Below are 16,358 nucleotides of genomic sequence, written 5' to 3'. Positions count from 1 at the left end.
AGACCAAATTACTGAGTCAATTATTAATAAGAAATAGAGAACTTAGAGGGATAAACGAAATAGGAACCCTGTGGAAGTGGATATCGGGTAGTCCAGACCATGACGATGCTATCAGAAAAGAATTCAAACTACAAGAGCTAATCGCTTCTAATAACAAACAATCAGCCATTAATATACACTTGTTCAATCAAATGACAAAACTTAAAAGTGAATCAAACACTAAAGAAAATAAAAATATTAGAATTGTCAAATACATTATAGTAGAATTAAGAGAAATAATAAATACAATTTAAATACCTTAATCTTGAATTTGGATGAAATAGAAAACATAATGAAAAAGGAAAAATTAAAGGTAGGTATCTATAACAGATGTATTAGATGCATCCGAATTTCAAATTGTTCAACAAAATGAAATCATTATTTTATATATCAACTATCCAAAGGTATTTGCTTTATGTAATCATTATAAAACAAGGAGTAATAATGTAAATGGTGGACGATTTATTATACCAAAAGAATTGATTAAATATAATAAGTTATTCTATGAAACCAGTTGTAAAAAAGAATTGAATAATGATTTTTGAATTATTACTATAACTCCAAATTGTTTGACAGAATTTCTTAATAAACTAGAAGCTAATTGCACTAAAATAAAAGAAAGAAATATTCCCATAGAAATAATAAGCGAAGGAAATATTGTTATTACTTGTTCACATATTGTTAATAATAAAGAAGTATTAGGAATATACCTAATACAATTTGAAAAAAATGTAAACATAAATAATAGGACATATGTATATCAATACAAAAAATAAAATTTTGGAACACATGAAATTTAGCAAACCATCTAAAATAAAAATAATTGAATTTATAACTTCATTTGATCTATATTTAAAATACACAAATATTGATTATATTGAACCATATTTAACAGAAGTAAAAGAACACCCTATAATGTGGGGTTAATCAATTAATTTTCTTATAATTGTAACAGTGTTTGCTATTTTCAAATTATTTAAGTATTACCAAGTTTTCGAATCGAAACGTACGAACCGAGACATCATTGAGCTCATGGAAGAAACCGAAACCAGAGCAAACATATTAATTCAAGAAAGATTGGGTCAATCTTCTATTGACTTCCGGGAGAGTTAAGATTTCTGACTCCACCACATAATGGAATAATCATTATCATAACAATTAGGTAAACGCACGGACTGCAACACTTGCATAATGGAAACAAAACATTTTACACCATGGACACCACACAGCGATCAAAAACGAACAACGAACATAGCTGACACTGCAGAGAGATAAGGATCCCACGGTACCCAAGACCCAAACCAGACTCATTGCAAGATAAATAATAACCGAGAAGGTGAATGAGAGAGAGAATTAACGGCAGTCTACCATCGACCGCGAAACTCGAAGTACTTTTAATTAAATAAAGCTTTTTAAAAAGTAAATCTTGAGTCGAATAAAATTAATTTCATATGTTGGTAGTCTCTGCATTAGGGGATAAAGTAAAAACTAGGACACATCAGTCATGATCGTTTCTTTTACGATACGTGGGTGTGCTTTTCCTCTGAGAGGCAATACCATCGGGCTCTCTCCTCCTTAGAACTTTTGTCGACCAAACAATTTTTATATCAGGTCGAATTTGGGCTCCTTTTTTTTAACAAGAATTTTTTTTTTATATTTACTTCGGCATGAAAATACGTAACAATCGTTCAGCGTTACGAAGGCAAGAAACCACCATTCCGACTACCGTATGAGAGAATGCGGAACTTACCGTCGACAGTGCTTTTGCCGACAACACCTCAGTTTCGTTACAAGGTGACAAGCTGTCATTCAAAGAACTGTCAATTACGATATTGGAGATCGAGGCCATAATGAACTGCAGGCTAATAACTCCGATGTCCACAGATCCCAATTACTTCGAAGCCCTAACGCCAGCTCATCTGCTTATTGGGTCATAACTAAAAGCAGTTTCTGAGCTTATTGGAGACGTCTCCGACATCAGCTATCTACAACGATGGCGGCGAATAAATGCCGTCAAAACTCACTTTTGGCAGCAGTGGTCATCAGAATACATCCAAGAACTCCAAGGACGCGCAAAGTGTGCGTCGTCCAGCCCAAACTTCACCCTCGGTAGCATCTTGGTTAGAATCACGAAAATCATCGAAGATCCAGATGGTCGAGTCAGAGTCGCCGATATAAAAACATTTAGAGGAGAATTCAGGCAACCCATTCGCAAACTTGCAGCGATTCTATCTTGAAAGGAAGTCCTTTTTAAGGAGGCGGAATGTTGAAGCAGAAAATATTAAGACTCATCATCATTAACTTTTATTTTTAAGTTTGTAAATGATTCTTAAATATCTTGGATTTAAATTCGTATTCTTTAACTGTCAAAATTTACTTTTTAAATTAAAATCTGGCACTCAAATTGTACCAATCGCCATCTTTTTTATATTTAGAAATTCGCCCTAACACTTTAAGTGAAAATGTAGCGTATTTTAATATAGTATATGTCACAGTTATTAATACTTTGTATTCTTGTCATATGCGGTTGAATTAAGAAAAACTTACATATGAAAGCTTTTGTCTTTTTGGGTGCGTATGTCTACCATTTAAATATGATCTAAAATTTATACTATTCGGAAACTGAACTTAAACAACCTTTTTCAATCCTTATTTAAAAAAAAGAGGGTGAGATGCGACCCACACTGATAACTTCCTATCCCGTCTGTCGATTTGTCTGATTTTTATATAAAAATTACTGAACATCGAAAACAATATTTTCTGTGAAATAAAATAAGTTTGAAGCCAATATTTTTATATTGTATTTAAGTCGAAAGTAAATTTTTACCAAATTTTAGTATTGTTTTTTTTTTAAGTTTTATTTTTTGTAAAAAACTGTCAATTCGATTTTTTCAAAAATTGATCGAATGTTGAAAACAATATTTCTTATAAGATAAAATTAGTTTAAAGCCAGTATTTTAAAGTTTTGAAAAGATATTTGAGCCGAAAACCAATCTTTAACTGCTTTTGTTAAATTTTTATTAGGTTTTTAATTTTTTGTACAAAAACTGTCAATTTGATTTTTTTTCGAAATTTTACTGAATGTTAAAAACAATATTTTTTGAAAGATAAAAGTAGTTTAAAGCCTATATCTACAATTTTTGAGAAGATATTTGAGTCGAAAATCAATTTTTACCAACTTTTATACATTTTTTTTGTGTTTATTTTTTGTAAAAAAAACTGTCAGTTCTATTTTTCACAAAATTTGTTTTAATGTTAAAAAGAATATTTCTTATAAGAAAAAATTAGTAAGAAGCTATTATCTCAAATTATTGAAAAGATATTTGAGTCGAAAATCATTTCTTACCAACTTTTGTTAATTTTTTTTTCGGTTTTTAATTTTTTGTACAAAAACTGTCAATTCGTTTTTTTTTCAAAATTTTACTGAATGTTGACAATATTGTTTGAAAGATAAAGGTATATCTCAATGTTTTGAAAAGATATTTGAGTCGAAAACTAATTTTTACCAACTTTTATTCAATTTTTTAAGTTTTTATTTTTTATAAAAAAAAACTGTCAATTCGATTTTCTCAACATTTTTCAAAATGTTGAAAACAATATTTCTATAAGATAAAATAAATTGGAAGCCTAAATTTCAAATTTTTGAAAAGATATTTGAATCGGTATTCAATTTTTACCAACTTTGATTAATGTTTTTTTAGATTTTTATTTTTATAAAAAAATTCCATTCGATTTTTCTCAAAATTTTATCAGATGTCAAAAACATTATTCTTCGTTGCACAAAATTGTTTTGGAGATGAAATCTGTTGAAATGTATGTAACTTATGTGAAAATATTACTGTATACAAATAACAAATCAAGTATCTGTGGGAAAATATGAAAACTCATTTTGTAAATATCTAGAATATATTTTTCATTCGCAAATAAACTCGTCAATCGTTAAGACGCCTTTGTTTTTCTTTTTCCACATTTTTCTCTTCGCCGAATTTCTGCTCAATAGGTTATGGGCCCAGGCGACCGCATGTGGTAAAAAGAAAAGATTTGAATCGCAGCAATAGTTCGTCACAATTATCAAGATGAGTGCAATGTACCAAATAGAGAAGTTGGAAGAAAAGAATTATGATTATGATGCGGAACTATGGAGTGTTGCATCAGGTACGTTGAAGAGAGAAGAAGTAAAAGAAGAAACAGGAACCGATTGGCCAAGCATAGACGAGAAAGCGTTGGCCATGATCACCCTGAGTGTAAAACCTTCGCAATTATAATGTTTACATAAAGGATTGTGCTACGTCCTTTGACGCCTGGACGAAACTTAAAGAAGTTCATCAGCCAAGTGGACCTCAACGCAAAGTATCCCTTTACAAGAAATTATTGAGTTTGCGGATGTCAGACGGTCAGAGCATGTCCAGCTATTTGAATACATTTGTTGAAGTATTGGACAAGCTTGCCGGAGTCGGCATAGAAATGAACGATGAATTGCGAACAATAATTCTTCTTTCTAGTTTGCCGAAAATGTACGAAAGTTTTGTAGTGGCTATAGAGACGCGTGACTATTTACCCAAATTTGATATTCTGTGTATCAAGCTGAAACAAGAAGGGGAACGCAAAGGCAATGAAGATTTATTATTCGAAAAGCAACAAGCTTTCACAGCTAGTACAGTTGGTCATCAACGGATGAACCCTCCCGGAAAACACAATACAAATGCAAAAGGAAAATTGCGAAACATTACTTGCTTCAAGTGCGGGTGTCGTGGACATGTGAAGGCACAATGTAGAAACAAAGAGAGCTCTACTACCATAAATGAACAACATAAGCAATGTAGTTTGTTGGGGGCGATGGATGTGTGTACATTAAATCGGTCAAATTGGTGTTTGGACAGTGGGGCAACAAGCCACATGTGTTGTGACAAAAGGTTTTTCATAAATTTCGAAGAACATAAAGAAATGATTGGTTTGGCCGGTGAAGATTTTTTGTATGCAGAAGGGAGAGGTGATGTACAGCTACAAACGGATCTTTGTACTCTGAAATTATTGAACGTGTTATATGTACCATGTTCAAATGGTAGACATGTGCATTCAAGAGGACACAAGCGTCCACAGGTTTTTCTCAAAACCCACCTCTGTCTATCAACTCCTACTCTCACCTCCCCGCGGTGAACATCGGGTGCCTAGTACCTCAACTTTAGATTGGGTTCCAACCCCAGTGGAAAGTTGTTGGGGGGCAGCAAACGAGAGAGGGGGGGAGAGGTGTTTCCACTAAGGCACCTCTCCTTATCCAGGCGGCAGCGGACGAATTCTCGAGATAGAATCAACGGTGGCGTCTACAGTTCCAGTAAGGTCGAACTACTTAGTGAACACCTTATAGGGCTTCTTCGACATATTCGGAGCCCAGGCCTATAAGGAGCGGTTCATCCGGCTCCCCTTCCTTGGAGTTATACTAAGGATCTGGCCCTCCAGGTTGGGGGTTGTGCCGTCGGGGTGACTTCCTGGCCACGTAAAAGCATCATAGTTTCGAAGCAACAACAAGCCTCGGATACGGACGGATTCACTGTTGACAACCTACGCAAACGAAATAAGGACAACGAACTTCGGATATGTACGTGGAATGTTAGGTCCCTTAACAGACCACGTGCAGCCGAACAATTAGCGGAAGCCCTAAACTGCTGCAAGGCAGATATTACAGCCATCCAAGAAGTGCGATGGGATGGACCGGGTAAACGCAAACTAAAAGACTGCGATATCTACTACGGCGACTGCTACCGAGAACAAAGACAGCGTCTATTTGGGTGTGGATTTGTTGTTGGAACTAGGCTCAGGCAAAAAGTCTTGAGTTTCAACACTGTGAGCGAGCGCATCACGACAATCCGCATCAAGGCTAAATTCGCCAACATAAGCCTAATATGCGCGCATGCCCCAACAGAGGAGAAAGATGAAGACACCAAAGATATGTTCTTCGAGCTCTTGGACAAGACATATGAGCAGTGCCCTGGCTATGACATTAAAATTGTCTTAGGAGATTTTAATGCCAAGCTAGGAAGAGAAGACATCTTTGGTGGCATAATCGGGAGATACAGCCTGCACGACACCACCTCCGACAACGGATTCAGGCTGGTCGATTTCGCTGCGGGGCGAGACGTTCTGGTAGCTAGTACGCAGTTCACGCATCTTAATATCCACAAGGGGACATGGAAATCTCCTGATCAATCAACCGTCAACCAGATTGACCACATTGCGATCGACGCACGACACTTCTCCAGTATCCAGGATATCCGAACATTCCGAGAGGCCAACATTGACTCGGACCACTACCTCGTTGTAGCCAAGGTACGGCTACGGATATCCCGATCCAAGCCAAAACAAGGAAGTACTGTGAGAAGATTCGACGTTAGACGGCTACAATCGCAAGAGACTGCCATGTCCTTTTTTAAAGCCGCGTATGACAGCATCTATAGGGAAGAGCTCTACCGAGCAATGTCTAGTTTTGGCATCCCTGTCAAACTTATCCGTTTGTGCAGAATGACGATGGAGAATGCACGCTGCTCTATCAAGGTCGGAAAAGATCTTACCGAATCATTTGATGTCAAAAAAGGTTTTAGACAAGGCGATGCACTGTCATGCGACTTCTTCAACATCGTTCTGGAAAGAATTGTGCAAAACTCAATCGTCAACACTAGAGGCACAATCTTCCAAAGATCCATCCAATTACTCGGATACGCAGATGATATTGACATAATTGGAAGATCAAAGCGTGATGTCAGTGGAGCGTTTTTGAGCATTGCGACGGAAGCGAAGAAGATGGGTTTAGTGGTCAATGAGGGCAAGACCAAGTATATGCTGTCATCAAAAAAGGACACTGAACGATGACGTCTTGGACAAAACGTCACCATGGACAGCTATAACTTTGAGGTAGTTAAGGACTTTGTCTACCTAGGCACCGCTATTAATGCAGACAACGACACCAGCGCTGAAATCAAACGAAGAATAACTCTTGCAAATCGCTGCTTCTTTGGACTTAGAAGGCAATTGAAAAGTAAAGTCCTCTCTCGAGCATGTAAAATCACCATCTATAAGACACTCATCATCCCGGTTCTCATTTATGGCGCTGAGGCCTGGACCCTGTCAAAGAAAGATGAGAGCGTCTTAGGATGCTTCGAGAGAAAAGAGAGAGACAGCTAGCTAGGGACCGAGCTGGCTGGAGACGCTTGTTGGTTGAGGCCCAGGTCCGCCCCGGACTGTAGCGCCACCTTAAGTAAGTAAGTAAGTAAGTAAGTTATATGTACCAAACATGAAGTCAAATTTTATGTCCGTCAGTCGAGCAGTACAAAATAATTGCGTTGTGCATTTTGGAAAAAAGCACGCTGAAGTTATATAGGATGGTGAATGCATCTTGAAAGTCAATAAAGTTGGAAATCTGTATATATTCGAATGTCGAAACAGTAATTGTTTTGCTGCTGTTCAAGATGAAGCGGATTTGTGGCATAGAAGATACGGCCATTTGAATTATGGCAGTTTGATGGAAATTGCCAAGAAGAATTTGGTGCACGGGATTGAAAAAGTCAATTTCAAATCCAATACGACATGTAAGACGTGCATGGTCAGTAAAATACACGTCCATCCTTTCCCAAATGCAACTTCGAACAGAGCAACGGAATCATTAGAGCTGGTACACACGGATGTCTGTGGTCCTTTTGAGCCAAGATCAATTGGTGGTTCGAAATACTTTTTGACGTTCATCGACGATAGATCCAGACGTGTCTTTGTTTACTTCCTAAAGACCAAAGATGAGATGTTCAGCAAATTCGTGGAATTCAAGAATCTGGTGGAGCGACAAACCGGCAAGAAGCTTAAATGTTTACGCAGCGACAATGGTCGTGAATACATCAATAAGACGTTCGACCTTTACTTAAAGACGAATGGAATCGCAAGACAGTTGACAATGGCATACACACCGCAACAGAATGGCGTTGCGGAACGAGCAAATCGGACGTTGGTTGAGATGTCAAGGTGTTTGTTAGTGCAGTCAGGACTATGCGATTCATTGTGGGGCGAAGCAGTCAACACATCGGTTTACTTACGCAATCGTTCACCGACAAGTGCGCTGGTCAATATGACACCTATAGAAGCGTGGACAGGTAAGAAGCCTTCTATTACCCATCTAAAAGTTTTTGGTTCTTTTGCAGTCGCACTTGAGAAGGGGCATAAGAATAGCAAGTTCTATGCAAAAGGAAAGGATATCGAATGGTTGGTTACTCAGTTCAAGCAAAAGGTTATCGACTGTATGATGTCAATACGAGACAAGTGGTTGAAAAACGTGACGTCTTATTTGATGAGCTAAAAAACAGAGAATATGCACTGTTTTCAAGACCCCGGACACGATTTCATTTGATTTACCCTCTAAAGTTGTTGTTAGTGGCGATGAAGCTGAGGCTTACGAAGATGCTCAAAGTTTTGATGACAACGACTGTTTTGAAGAAACTGTTAATGAGCGAAGTGGTCAAACAGAGCCAGCTGTTGAGAACAGCAGCGAAAATAATCTCGAGGAAGCGGTCAACGATGTTCAAGAGGACGATTTGAGGATTGGCCCTGGAAGGCCAAGATTGCTTCGTTCAGGTAGAATTGGTCGCCCTAAGAAGCAATACAATGTACTAAGCGCACTGGTTGCAAGTGATGTCTCCATTCCGTCATCTTACGAAGAAGCGACAAGTAGTGAATACGATTCATACTGGCGTGACGCTATGTAGAAGGAGTATGAGGCTTTGTTGGCGAATCAGACCTGGGTAGTTGCTGAGTTACCAAGTAATCAACGTGCTATTGGATGCAAGTGAGTGTACAACCTGAAAAGAGATGCCAGTGGCGAGATAGAACGGTTTAAGGCCCGTCTCGTTGCGAAAGGGTGTTCACAGCAATATGGTGTGAACTATGGTGAAACATTTTTACCTGTATGCCGACTGGAGAGTGTACGTTTCATTTTGGCGTTAGCTCCAGAGTTGAAACTGTTTCTGCATCAGATGGATGTTTGCACGGCATATCTGAACAGCGATCTTACAGATATCGTTTACATGAAACAACCACCTGGATGTCACTGATTTTAATATACGTTGATGATATTATTATAGCATGCCAATCGAAACAAGATTTGTTAAACATCAAGGCAGATATTTCAAAATCGTTTAACTGCACTGACAAGGGAACCTATTTCTTGGTATGGAGATTCAACGTGAAGGCGAACTAGGCGAGATAACTTTGGGTCAGACCCAATACATTAAGGATCTATTGCAACGACATGGCAGTCAAGAATGCAGGCCAGCAGCTACGCCTTTAGACGCCGGTTTCCAAGTAGCTTGTGATAACGATCGATGTCAAAAGGTAAATACAAGATCCTATCAGTCAGTTATTGGGGAACTGATGTGGTTGGCGTTAACGACCAGGCCAGATATTTTGCATTCAGTTGCGAAATTGTCTCAGAGAAATAAGGATCCGCATGTTGAGCATCATGCAGGCGTGAAGCACATCCTTAGATATTTGGCATCTACGGTAGACAAAAAGATACACTACAAGAAGTGTGGAATGGCTTTTACGGGCTATGTTGACGCTGATTGGGGCGGAGACAAGGTCGACCGTAAATCCTATACTGGTTACGTGTATTTCTTGGCAGATAGTCCTATATCTTGGAAATCGGAGAAGCAACGCAGTGTGGCACTCAGTAGCACCGAAGCTGAGTACATGGCATTATCAACAGCATGCAGGGAGGCAATAGCCATGAGAAGACTCATAATTGAAATTGGCTGTGGTGAAGCGGGAAGTCCAACTGTCGTTTATGGCGATAATTTGAGTGCGCAACAACTTGCAAAGAATCCGGTGCATCATGCGAGAACTAAGCATGTTGATATTAGTTATCATTTTGTCCGGCAAATTGTCAATGAAGGTGATATCGTTCTTAAATATGCTCCTACAGATTTAATGATAGCAGATATACTTACAAAGAACCTTGCAAAGAACAAACATCAAGAATTTACAAAAATGTTAAATCTTAGTTAAATTTTGTTATAATTTGAAAATATGTTTGCTTTGAGGAAGGGTGTTGAAATGTTTGTAACTTTGGTGAAAATATTACTGTATACAAATAACAAATCAAGTATCTGTAGGAAAATATAAAAACTCATTTTGTAAATATCTAGAATATATTTTTCATTCGCAAATAAACTCTTCAATCGTTAAGACGCCTTTGTTTTTCTTTTTCCACATTTTTCTCTTCGCCGAATTTCTGCTCAATAAAATCATATTTTAGTCGTAAAATTTTGGAGGTGACAAATTTTCTTTTGTTTAGTTTTTTGATTTATAAAAAAATCGCTAAACGGATTTTTTTTTTCAAAAAATATACTTCTTTGATATCACATTACAATATATTATATAAAATTTAATTCAACTCTCTAGCGTTTTTGGTTCGTAAGATATTTAGGGCTCGCCAAAAAGTTCACCTTTTTTTCAAACTGCTATGGTAAAAAACCACCCACGCAATTTTCTTGAGAGCCCTTTCTGCATCTTTCTGCCTTATTATCTGTATAACAAAATTTATTTGAAGTCGATATCTATTCTGGTTTTTGAGCTATGGACGACGAAAAAAAAGTCGCGAACGTACGTACACACGCACGCACAGACATCTTTCTAAAAATCTTTTATTTCGACTCTAGGGACTTTGAAATGTCAAAATTTTCAATTTGACAAATCGGACCCATTACAATAACTTCCTATAGGAAGTTAAAAATATAAATTTAGTGTGTACCAATTTTTTGGAGTATCATTTTCATATATGTTTGTATGTTTAAATTATAACTCATTTAATCTCCTTTTTTAGGTATCTTTTTTGCCTACAAATAAAGCGCGACTTGGCAACAGGGAGTTTACAGTGCAATGATAATACTGGAGCCTTAATGGCAAGCTACATTGTTCAAGCATCATGTGGAGACTTTGTACCTGAAGATTACCCTGACCACACGTATTTATCATCACATCGATTTGTTCCTCACCAAGATACTACGATGCAAATAAAAATAATGGAAAATCATAAAAAACACACGTAAGTTTACTTTTGTAGGACATAGTATACAATTATATACATAAGTTTATTATTTTAAATCAAGCTTAATACCAAGGGCAAAGCAGTTTCATCTGATTTACAAATTATTCATTTTATTTTAGGAAGGATTTGTTATAAAAGGAAAGTAAATTAATTATTTAATAATTTAAAGTGAATCTTGTAAATATTTTTGGTGAACTGCTTTAATAGTTGGTACGATAGTGCATTATATAAATTTGGTCAGGTTGGTTTCTTAGATCCTTCCGACATGAAGCATTCAAATCAACCCAGGGCAAAATAGTTCAGTAACTATACACATTAGACCATGAATCCGTTATTTCTGATTTTTTGGTTATTTGTTTATGATTTTAGATATAATTTTAAGTCCCAAAGTTTAAAACGGCGAGAGTACGATAACTCAGTCCAGAAGATATTATAACAGAGTTTTTAACAATATTTAAAAATAAACATTTCTTACTATCGGAGGGGGAGGTCTATCTCCTACTGTTCAGACGGGAGTGGCAATTTTAATTAACTATTACTTAAAATGAAACAAAATAGTTAAGATGTAACGGTAATATATACAATAAGGTATTATACGTTTTTTTAAAGCCAACATTCTGTTTTATTAGACTGTTTTTAAAGCAAGTGAAAACTATGTAAGTTAACGTATTCGCATTCCATTTAAAATGCCACCCAAAAGTAAAGATTCATCATATTATATCTTTCTACAAAAAGTATCTTACCATAAATCCAACACATAGATACACATCCGTCGAGTCACCGTCGTCAAGCGGAAACAAATCAATTTCATGCACTTCATGCAATTTCATGCACCACACAATTAAACTATTGATAAAGCCTTATTAGAATAAAATAAAAAAATTGTTTCAATTCTTTTAAAAAACATCTCTCGGCAGCCTAAGTAATCAATTGGCGCCCAAGGTGGGGGGACGGTTATAAAAACTCATCATTATCGATTCGATCAAAACTATTGTGAGTAAATCAAAAGCTTATTCTGAAAATATCTACATCTTAAAAATAAAAAATTAAACAACTAAAATAAATGGGAATATTAGTGTAGGTACGTAAAATATTTACAATGAACGATGCACATAAATTAACACGACTTGAAATAAAATGATATGTACATAGTAAAATAAAGTGTTCAAAGATATAATAAACTTTTATCAGTAAAATCCATATAATAACATAATAAATCTGGTTAGTTAACAAAGTTTAAGAAAACAATATACACATTTAAAACGATTGAATAATCAAAAATTATCAAACGAAAAACAAAATGAATTACAAAAAAAAATATTAACTGTCACAGAATTAAAAAAAAGGATAAGGGAACAATCAATCCTTAAACAAGAAAAGACAATAACCAGGAATAGTGAAAGGGTGCAACATACAATTAACGAGCAGTATATCAACAAGCAGTAACATTTTATTTCAAGAGTAAGAACAACATTATTAATATTTGTTATATTATATTAAAAAAATATATATAAAAATAAAGAAATGTATATTGAAAATTATCAAGTGAAAAATCAAAAACTATTTTTATCAAAAAGTATATTAAAAATTATCTAGTGAAAAATCAAAACCAAATTTGTTCTATATTGAAAATGTTGTGAAAACATAACAAAAATAAAACTGGAAGAACTAATTTTAAAACTTAGCAAAATGGCAATACAACACGAAGAATTAATCTCTGAAATTGTAGTCGAAGGTACGACTTCTTTGCGGGATGAAATTGGAAGTTTGAGAAATCAACTTTCTGTCTTAACGACAAATTCAAATATGACGGAACATAAACCCGAAATAATAAATGATAACATAAACTGTGTCGAGTCCCTCGACGTTGTCAAATCCTTGCCTGAATTCGCAGGTGATGAAAACTCATATGTTAGTTGGCGAGAAGCTGCTAACAATTCAATGACTCTTTACACGAGGGGAAGTAGGAGATATTTTGCAGCATTGACAATTTTGTGAAATAAAATTGTTAAGGATGTCAATGACAGTTTGACAAATCATGGAACTGTTTTAAATTTCGATGCAATTTTGAGTCGTCTCAATTTTGCCTATGCGGACAAACGTCCAATACACATGATTGAACAGGAATTAAGTGTTCTTAGTCAGGGATCTTCATCTCTGATACATTATTATAACATAGTCAGCAAAAAGTTGACACTATTAATAAATAAAACGATTATGACCCATGGTCAAGAAAATTTGATACAAGAGTTAAATGAGGAGCATAGGAGAAATGCTCTTGGAATATATATAACGGCCTTGAACGGTTCCTTAAGTAACATACATATTATTTTCACTAAACCCTAGTGACATTCAAAGTGCTTTAGCTAAGGCCCAAGAATTAGAGTTTAATAATCAAAGGACTCAATTCGCACTTTACTTTAATAGGAATAATACTGCAAGTCAGTTAAGCAATAACTACTCAAATAATAATAATAATAATATTAACAGTAATAATTTAAGACATCTAAAAAGATCTGTTTAAGAACATAATAAAAATAACAACCGCCCTCAAAACTATCAATTGCAGTCAAAGGCTAAATTATATTAATCAACAAAGAAGTAACCCATTTAAAATAAATTATAATAGAAACACAAATTACGTGGATAAGAGCCCGCATAGTGTACATAACAGTGTTCAACTATCCGTTAAGAATCAGAGAATAAATAATATCAATGAAGAGGCTTTTTTAAACAGTCACCGCCGTGTCAATAGCCCTTCATTTAAGATACCTATTAGGTAGGCAACTAAAAATTTTAACTGTAACGGGAGCAACAAGTTTCTATTTTAGACCCAATGTTCTACAAGATAGAAAGAAATTATCAATAAATAAAAGAATCCGTACCGTCAATGGGATTGCAATAGTAATAACACATTATTATATAGTCTATATTTTTGATAGAGATGTTGTTTATATAAGATACAAAATCTAGAAAGTGATTAATAAATAGGTTACAGATTACTAAAAGAAGCTTCCATGAAATTGGACTTTGAAAATGGTGTCCTAATCTATAATAATAGGAGAGAGAAAATATTCTTATCTGAAGATAAAAGTGGAAACAAATCAGAAAAAAATACATATATTGTAAATAATACAAAGAAATTTGAAGATTCTGAGAATATCTTGAATAATGCGGATATTGAAAAATTAAATGATAAAATAATTTAAAAAATTGAAAAAAATTGAAAAAATGTATTCAAATATAGATTTCAATTCATTACTGAGAACGGATGTAAGGGCAGATATTAGGACAACAGTCAAAACTCCTATATGAAGTAGACAATATCCTTACCCACTGTCCGTTAACACATTTCTTAATAAGGAAATACAAAACTTATTAGAAAATGGTATAAAGCGCCAAATACACGATACAATTATTGTACCGATTATCGTACAAAAGTTGAATCGCATGCGATGACTGTATCGTGTGTGTAAAAAAAAGTATCCGCTGTACTGAAATCGCATGGTCGAATGCTACCGAGCGAAAACGAGAGGTTGCATACAACTGCTTTGATGTGAATCGTACCGTTTGTAACGTATGTAACGACCGTGAAACCGATGTTTTTATTTTGACTGGCAGCAAGTTAGTAGGAGAAAATAGTTTCAATTACTGAAAAAGAATTCTGGTTAGAATTTATTGATAAATACAGTTCGTTGCCTTGTCTGTGGAATGTTTACATTCCAGATTATAGCAACAAAATATTAAGAGAAGCATGACTGCAGGAGCTCGCTGAAAATTGTAAGGAAATAAACCCCAAATAAAGACTTCTTCCGCAAAAAAATAGCAAATTTGAGAACTTCCTTTGGACGTGAGTTCAAAAAAATTTCATCATCAAAAGGCACTGGTACATACCTACTTCGTGGTACTTCAATAAGCTTCTCTTTTTGAAGGATACCGAGGCAACCAGAGAAGGAAATTCATCGATGACAAACTCTGCAGTTGAGGAAGAAGTAAATTTCTTTTAAATCATATTTATACCCACTTTAATTAAATATCTTGAGACATCTAGAACGAGCAGCAGTAATTCAGCAATATTACCAAAAACAAAAAAATTGTCATTGGGCCAGCAGAAGAAAAAAGTGAATTTATGTGCCAAAAAGATGAGAACAAAAACGACGACGAATTCAATATTCTTGAAAAAGGTTTTCTTCACATTTAACATGGAGTTAAATCAACGTCTTATTGCTGTAAAAATAGTTTTGGATGTACTCATCAGTAGCAGGTTAAACCAGTTGACAATGAATTCAACATTCATCCTTTCATCAGATGTCCAAGAGATCTAAGAACCGCAGTCTTTTGTTTCAAGTGAAAATTCATTTGTTCCCCACTTTCAGACATCCACATCATCTTCATGCAATGAAGAATTTAACCAATTGGTTTATTTCAATCAAAAAAGGGAATAAATAACCTTCAGGAATTTTTATTTTAAATTTAATTTTGATTTTGCTTCATTCTCCTTTCTACCGTTTTTTGTAAAAATATTTATTTTTTTATGAATTAAGTTTTTTTATGTTTTCAATAAAGTATATGAATTGTTATGTTTGAATAAAAGATGTGTGTTGTCCTTGTTTTGTTTTTATTTATTCCTGGATGGGTTGTCATGCCACCCCTATTGTGGTGTATGCATATTTTAAAAGTGTTGTGGCCGGAAGGATAATAATGTACTGTACATACGTTTTTTCAAGACTGTTTATTCGCATATTAAGAAAAATATTATACATAAAGTTATTAACTATCTTCAAAACCACACATTTTATTTTGAAACGCCACTTTACCTTATTAATCTCCTTTGCTGAGTTAGGTGCTCTTCCAGGATTGTATTTTAAAGGTAAAAACTCATCTTCTTGACGCCAAGCTCCAGGAGCTATAGTTCCACTTTCAATATCTTCTTGAACAACGCATTTTTGAGTAATATATTTTAAGGAATTTGCTCTTAAGAAGTTGTGAAGAGCACAGCAAGCTAAAATAGCTGCATCTGTGTGTTCCAGATTGATTTTAATTGGTTTTTGAAAAAAAAATTAAAGCGGGAACATAATATCCCGAACATGTTTTCAACGATTCGACGAGCGCGACTCAGTCGATAGTTAAAAATTCGTTCTTCTTTTGAAAGAAAATGCTTCATCTACAATGAAGCCATATGGACAAACGAATGAAGAATTTTGCAGTTTTTTAGGTGGAGGGATATGAAGTTGATGAT

The 16,358-nt window shown here is 35.1% G+C and overlaps 1 protein-coding gene across 1 annotated transcript in view; it reads left to right on the top strand.

Annotated features, from left to right (window-relative positions):
* LOC129939998 (FERM, ARHGEF and pleckstrin domain-containing protein 1-like) overlaps window positions 1-16,358 on the top strand; it is a 159,033-nt gene that overhangs the window by 118,506 nt on the left and 24,169 nt on the right. Inside the window, exon 4 of the mRNA XM_056048213.1 lies at window positions 10,895-11,116. Coding sequence (XP_055904188.1) covers window positions 10,895-11,116 — 222 coding nt within the window. The remainder of the gene's footprint in view (window positions 1-10,894; window positions 11,117-16,358) is intronic.

The sequence above is a fragment of the Eupeodes corollae genome, chromosome 1, assembly GCF_945859685.1.
Source record: "Eupeodes corollae chromosome 1, idEupCoro1.1, whole genome shotgun sequence".
In the NCBI taxonomy this organism is placed as follows: domain Eukaryota; kingdom Metazoa; phylum Arthropoda; class Insecta; order Diptera; family Syrphidae; genus Eupeodes; species Eupeodes corollae.
This window is presented reverse-complemented; position numbering and strand designations above follow the sequence as displayed.